Source organism: Mandrillus leucophaeus, unplaced genomic scaffold, assembly GCF_000951045.1.
Source record: "Mandrillus leucophaeus isolate KB7577 unplaced genomic scaffold, Mleu.le_1.0 Scaffold174, whole genome shotgun sequence".
In the NCBI taxonomy this organism is placed as follows: Eukaryota; Metazoa; Chordata; class Mammalia; order Primates; family Cercopithecidae; genus Mandrillus; species Mandrillus leucophaeus.
In genome coordinates this window covers 3,608,046-3,615,017 of record NW_012101743.1, presented here as the reverse complement: position 1 = coordinate 3,615,017, position 6,972 = coordinate 3,608,046, and the positions used below count along the sequence as shown (strand labels likewise).

At 43.3% G+C, this 6,972-nt stretch overlaps 1 protein-coding gene across 7 annotated transcripts in view; it reads left to right on the top strand.

Annotated features, from left to right (window-relative positions):
- The window catches only part of SEPT6 (septin 6), an 80,621-nt gene that overhangs the window by 28,603 nt on the left and 45,046 nt on the right, over positions 1-6,972 (top strand). For all 7 annotated transcript variants that reach the window (XM_011977159.1, XM_011977162.1, XM_011977164.1 and 4 more), the window contains one exon: positions 1,410-1,605. In XM_011977159.1, coding sequence (XP_011832549.1) covers positions 1,410-1,605 — 196 coding nt within the window. The remainder of the gene's footprint in view (positions 1-1,409; positions 1,606-6,972) is intronic.

Genomic DNA, 6,972 nt, shown 5'->3' with positions numbered 1-6,972 from the left:
AAAAAAAAAAAAAAAGAAAAAAAGAAGAAGAATTTTTGTGGCCTGCTAAGTCTCCCCACCCCACCCCTCTTAGTTAAAAATGGTCTCACCGAAAGTTCAACCATTCAACCAGGATGGGAGGATAAGCCAGGAGCCTGCATAGTTTTCACCACTGGGAGGCACATCTGGGCATCCCCAGAAGGCTGTTTAGGCTTGGCAGGGAGGAGAGGCGGGGACTGGAATGAGAGGATATTTGTTTGACAAGGGACCACTGTTTTTTTTTTGAGATGGAGTCTCACTCTGTTGCCCAGGCTGGAGTGCAATGGCATGATCTCAGCTCACTGCAATCTCCGCCTCCCCTGGTTCAAGTAATTCTCCTGCCTCAGCCTTTCAGTAGCTGGGATTACAGGCGTCTGCCACCATGCCTGGCTAAATTGTGTATGTATAATATTTTTTTTGGTAGAGGCAGGGTTTCACAATGTTGGCCAGGCTGGTCTTGAACTCCTGACCTCAAGTGATCTGCCTGCTTCAGGCTTCCAAAGTGCTGGGATTATAGGCGTGAGCCACCACGCCTGGCCACTGCTGTCCTTTTTAAAAAAAAATTAAAATACTCCTGTAATTTTTATGACAAAAACTATACATATTCCATTTAGAAAACTTGGGAAATATAGAAAAGCATAAAGAAAGGGATGAAAACCACACATAAGGTCACCACTCAGAGATAGCCATTGATAAGAGTATATTGTATTTCCTTCCAGTCTTTTTTTTCTAGGCATAGCTATACCTCTCCATCACTGCCTATAACAATTTCTTTTTCTGACTATAAAAGCAATGTATACTCGGCCAGGTGCAGTGGCTAACGCTTGTAATCCCAGCACTTTGGGAAGCCAAGGCGGGTGGATCACAAGGTCAGGAGCTTGAGACCAGCCTGGCCAAGATGGTGAAACCCCATCTCTACTAAAAACACAAAAATTAGCCGGGCATGGTGGTGGGCGCCTGTAATCCCAGCTACTTGGGAGGCTGAGGCAGGAGAATCACTTGAACCGGGGAGGTAGAGGTTGCAGTGAGCCAAGATCGCACCATTGCGCTCTAGCCTGGGTGACAGAGCAAGATTCCATTTCAAAAAAAAAAAAAAAGCAGTGTATACTCAAGGTAAAATTTCCAAATGACAGAAAAAAAATTGGAAGAATAAAATGAAAACTACCTCAATTCTACTATCTGAGATAACTACTACTGATCCATCTATATCGTTCCTGTTAGTCTTTTTCATTTAACTGAGATCATACAGTTCATCTGCTTCTATCTGCTTTTTGCTTTATGTTTTATCATGTTCATTTTCCCATGTCAACAAATGTGTATCTGAGACATGATGTGTAAGGGCTGAATAGTCACTATGTGAACAGACCATAATTTATCCTTTTGCTTTTCAGGAGAGACAGGTTTGGGCAAGTCCACCCTCATGGACACCCTGTTCAACACCAAGTTCGAAGGGGAGCCAGCCACCCACACACAGCCGGGCGTCCAGCTCCAGTCTAATACCTATGACCTCCAAGAGAGCAACGTGAGGCTAAAGCTCACGATCGTTAGCACAGTTGGCTTTGGGGACCAGATCAACAAAGAGGACAGGTAAGGAAGGCGGTGGGGTGGCAAAGGTGGAGAGGTTGGTAGAGGGCCGCACAGAGGAACTCACCATGTGGGTCTTGAAGACAGCACAGTTATCAGGCCTGGGCCTGTCCTCCCAGAATGGTGTGGGCAGCAGCAGGTACCTCCCAAGCATCGGCCCCGTCCAGTGTCCCTGTCTACAGCAACTGTTCCACTCCACTCACTTTGCCAAAAGAAGGGTGTCTTTCTAATATACATGGGTCAGGTCTCAATTCCATGCGGCAAACTTTTATTGAGCTCCCACCTTGCGCCAGGTACTGTGGAGTTCTGACCATCTAAAAAGGAATGGCTTAGTCTCTGCCCTTGAGGCACTCACAGGCAAAACCGGTTTTAAGCAAATAATTTCCATAGAGTTTAAGATGTTCTGTAAAGGACAGGGTACAAAGAGATAAACGACAAGTTACAACGAGAACACAAAGGCGAGAACAGTCAGTTCTACGTAGGGAGGTCAGGGAAGCCTTCACAAAGGATGTGCCTCCGGAGCTGACTCTTGAAGGACGAACTGTTTTGCCAGACAGACAAGGGAAGGGAGAGAGGGGCATCTCAGGCAGAATTAACTGCCTGTATAAAGGCAAAGTGATGTGCAGGATTCTGGTACGTTCTAGGGAAGTGCAGCTTGCTCTCTTTGGCTAGACAGAGGGCAGAGTCACTGTGAAGCTAATGAAGATTGCACAGGCCCCTTCCAAAGCTCTGTAACTAATGTTCAATCACAACGTTGTATTATTTTCCTCAGAGAGTCTTTCAAATTGCATAAGCATAAGGGCTGGAAAAACCTGGTTGTGCCCCTGGGCTAGCATTTGGAGTAAGCTTGGGGAAAAAACGGGGAGATGAGGCTGAAGAGGTACGCAGGTGCCAGATCACAGAAGATTTTATGATCGAGGCAAGAGGTAAAATAGGTGCTGAGATAGGGAAGAGGAGACAGATTTGCTGAATACTGAGTAGGTAAATGTCAACAAGACTTGGTAGAGACTTGGTGTGAGGTTGTGAAGTGTAAAGAGAAATCTAGAATGAGGCCCAAATTTCTGGCTTTGTAGAGTGGGCATTGGTGATGGCGTTCCATGAGAGAACCAGGGTTCAAAATAATCAGCTCTGTTTTGGACATGTCAAGTTTGATCTGTCTGAGGAATACTGAGATACGCAATGACCTTCAGCAGTAGGCAGTTGAACACACAGAGATGGAGATCAGAAGAGGCTAGAAATATAGATTGGGTTATCAAGGTAGAGGTGATATGTTCCAACCATGGACACATGTAAAATCACCCAGGGATCAGAGTAAAGTAAGAAGAACACTGGGCTAACACAAAAACCTCAGGATGTTAAGTCAATAGATGGAGGAAAAGACATCCTGAAAAGGGACTGAACAGGAATAAGCAGACAGGTAGGAGGGGTCCAGGAAAGATGTTGGGGTGCCAGGCAAGGTGGCTTGCACCTGTAATCCCAGCACTTTGGGAGGCTGAGGCGGGCAGATCCCTTGAAGTCAGGAGTGCGAGACCAGCCTGGCCAACATCATGAAACCCCATCTCTACTAAAAATACAAAAATCAGCTGGGTGTGGTGGTGGGTGCCTGTAATTCCAGCTGCTCGGGTGGCTGAGGCGGGAGAATCACTTGAACCTGGGAAGCAGAGGTTGCAGTGAGCTGAGATTGTACCACTGTACTCCAGGCTGGGCGGCGGAGCAAGACTCTGTCTCAAAACAAAACAAAAAGATGTGGGGGGTTGAGAATGTATGTGAGTGAAGACTAGGTGAGGCTCAGAGATGGGGACGTGATAAGGGGTGGGTCAGGTACCATCTGCATTTAACCAGAAGTCACATGGTTATCACATGTGCTTATCTCAGAAAGGGCCATTCATCATTTTAAGCAGAGGGTCTTCTCATCCTTTCAGGATTCTCTTGCTGCTTAGATGAACTTTATGTCAAATTCTTTTATTTCCCCCTTAAAGCTACTACAACAGCCACACTCACTTCCTTATACTGAATAAATATATGTAGCTTCTTAATAATGGAACTGAGTTCTGTTTTGCATTTGAAAATCTAGAAAAAAGAAAAAAGACATCTCTTCTTTTTTTTTTTTTGTTTTGAGCTGGAGTCACACACTCTCACCCAGGCTGGAGTGCAGTGGCACAATCTCAGCTCACTACAATCTCCACCTCCAGGGTTCAAGTGATTCTCCTGCCTCAGCCTCCTGAGAGTAGCTGGACTCAGTTGCACACCACCACACCCTGCTAATTTTTCTATATTTTTAATAGAGACCGGGTTTCACCATGTTGGCCAGGCTGGTCTCGAACTCCTGACCTCAAGTGATCCCCCCCCGCCCCCAGCCTCAGCCTCCTAAATTGCTGGGATTACAGGCATGAGCCACTGGGCCTGGCCACCTCTGCTTTTTATAGGCGTGCTTATTGTGCTAATCTTGTTTGGTTGAGAATAAATTAAACTTTGGAGAAAGGATATTTGGGCCACATTATGAGTGCTTAATCTCAGCTGCAGATGGCTCAGAAACTTCAATTACATTTCTTACAATTCTTTCAGTTACATACATTCAACATATCTAACATTGGACAATGCCTTGATAATAATGGCTTGGGAGGACTGAACAGATACTGCCCCTCAGAGGCAAATCTCCTTCCGTTATATTTTTAAGATATCCCTATTGTTTCTTCCTGATTATAAATGTGATGCATACTTATAATAAATCAAATAAGTAGAAATGAAAAGCCTCCTTGAAACTGCACTAGGAGCAAGGGTGGAGTGAGCTCCAGGGATGTATAATAAAAAGCAATGTTTTCTTCATGCTGTTAGGGCCATATTAGCATAGATATGTCAGTGAAACTGCATTGAAACAGGGCATTAGAATATCCCGCTTTACAAGGGCACATGCATAAACTGGGAAGAGGAATGACTAAGCCCGGATACTGCGGAAAGCTACAATTTAAATGATGCTGGAGGCAGGGCACAGTGGCTTAAGCCTGTAATTCCAGCACTTTGGAAGGCCGAGGTGGGTGGATCACTTGAGGCCAGGAGTTCAAGACCAGCCTGGCCAACATGGTGAAACCCCCGTCTCTACTAGAAATACAAAAAAATTAGCCGGGCATGGTGGTGTGTGCCTGTAATCCCAGCTACTCAGGAGGCTGAGGCACAAGAATTGCTTGAACCCCGAAGGTGGAGGTTGCAGTGAACTGAGATCATGCCATGTCTCTCCAGCCTAGACGACAGAGTGAGACTCCATCTCGAAAAATAAAAATAAAAAAGGATGCTGGAGAAAAGGGGATTTAAGGGAGAGACTGAGAAGGACAGGCTGGAGAGGGGAGTGCTTAGGAACCTAGGCTTTGGTCTCAGACCTGGCTTCAAATTTCATCTTGCTGTCTTTTTAGCCCAGGGATCTTGAACAAGGTACTTACATTTTCTATGCCTCAGTTTTCTCATCTGTAAAATGGGGATGATGATGATGGTAATAATAATAATAATAACACCTACCTTAGAGAGTTGTGGTGAAGCACATTTGACGTGTGTGGAATGTGAAATGCTCAAACACCTGGCACAGAGTTACTGCCTCATAAACTGAAGATACTATGATCATGATTTTTATTGATTGAAGAATCAAGGGACAGCTAAATCATGTAGCATATGGGAGGGAATGATACGTGGTATCCAGGAAGACCAGAACTGAAAAATATTCATTGGGTTTGGTGATATGAAGGTCAGTAATACATTTCAGAATAATAGTTCGAGGGGAACTGTGGGTAGAAGCCAGATTACTGTGATTGCTGAGTGAATGGAAAGTAAGGATGTAAAGACATCAGAACAGCTAAAAGAGCAGTGGAACAGAAAAGTCAGTCTAAGACCAGATTCCTGCTCATATGGAAATTTAGCATATGTAAGTCAGCAGGGGAAGAATGGACTATTCAAGAGATGATGCTGGGAAAATAGGCCATCTATTTAGGAAAAAAAACGAGACCCTCTCACACAAACACCATTCACAAAAATAGATTCCCATTGGACTAAAAACAGATTTCTAAAAATACAAGGAGAAAACATCAGAGAATATTTTTATAACTTTGGGGGTAGAGAAGGCTTTTCCAATCGTGACGCAAAATTCAAAAGTCATAGAAGAAAAGACTGATGGATTTAAATTCATTAAAATAAAAAACCCTTTTATATTGAAAGATACCATAAACAAAAGTAAAAACAAGCTACAGATGGGGAGAAGATATTTGCAGCCTAAATAATAGACAAAGGATTCTTCTAAAATGGAAAAAGAGCTTCTACAATTCAATAAGAAATAAATAGTTTACAGAAGGGGAAATACTAATGTACAATCAACATGGGAAATGATGGTCATTCAACTTCCCCAGTAATTAGAGAAATGCAAAATGAAACAATGAAATATTTTTTATCCATCAGATCTGCAAAAACAAAAAGATGGTATATTATCCACTAACACGAGGTAATTTCATTCATGTTGATGGGACTGAAACTTGATGTAGACTTTTTGGAGGGCAAACTTGGCAGTATCTATTAAAATTTTAGATGTGAATGATTTATGACCCAACAGTTCCACCTTTAAGTATGCAGCCTAGAGAAGCAGCTGTGCATGCTCCTGAGAAGCATACAGAAAGCATGTTCACTGCAGCTTTGGTTATGGAATGAAAAACAACTTAAACAGTCTAAATTTCTACAAACAGAGCAATTAAATAAACTGTGGAATTACCATACCATGGAATTGTGTTTAGCGGTTTAATAGAATGAGGTAGATCCATATATACTCACATGGCTAGATCTCCAGGATATGTTGTTAAGTGAAAAAAAGAAGTTGCAGAATGATCATGATGCCATGTGTGTAAATCTGCGCCATTCCCTCCAATAAAACCACAAACATTTCTCTCTATTTATGTGTGTAGATGCATAGAAAAAGGTCTGGAAAAGTAATCAGCAAACTGAAAATAGAGATTATCTGTGAGAAAGGAAGAATTGGTATTCTTTTATTTTATTTTATTTTATTTATTTATTTTTGAGCAGGAGTCTTGCACTGTCTCCCAGGCTGGAGTGCAGTGGCGTGATCTCGCCTCACTGCAAGCTGGGCCTCACGGGTTCACGCCATTCTCCTGCCTCAGCCTCCCGAGTAGCTGGGACTACAGGCGCCTGCCACCCCGCCCGGCTAATTTTTTTTTTATTTTTTTTGTATTTTTAGTAGAGAGGGAGTTTCACCGTGTTAGCCAGGATGGTCTCAATCTCCTGACCTCATGATCTGCATGCCTCGGCCTCCCAAAGTGCTGGGATTACAGACATGAGCCATCGAGCCCGGCTGAGAATAGGTGTTATTGCATGAATAAATTT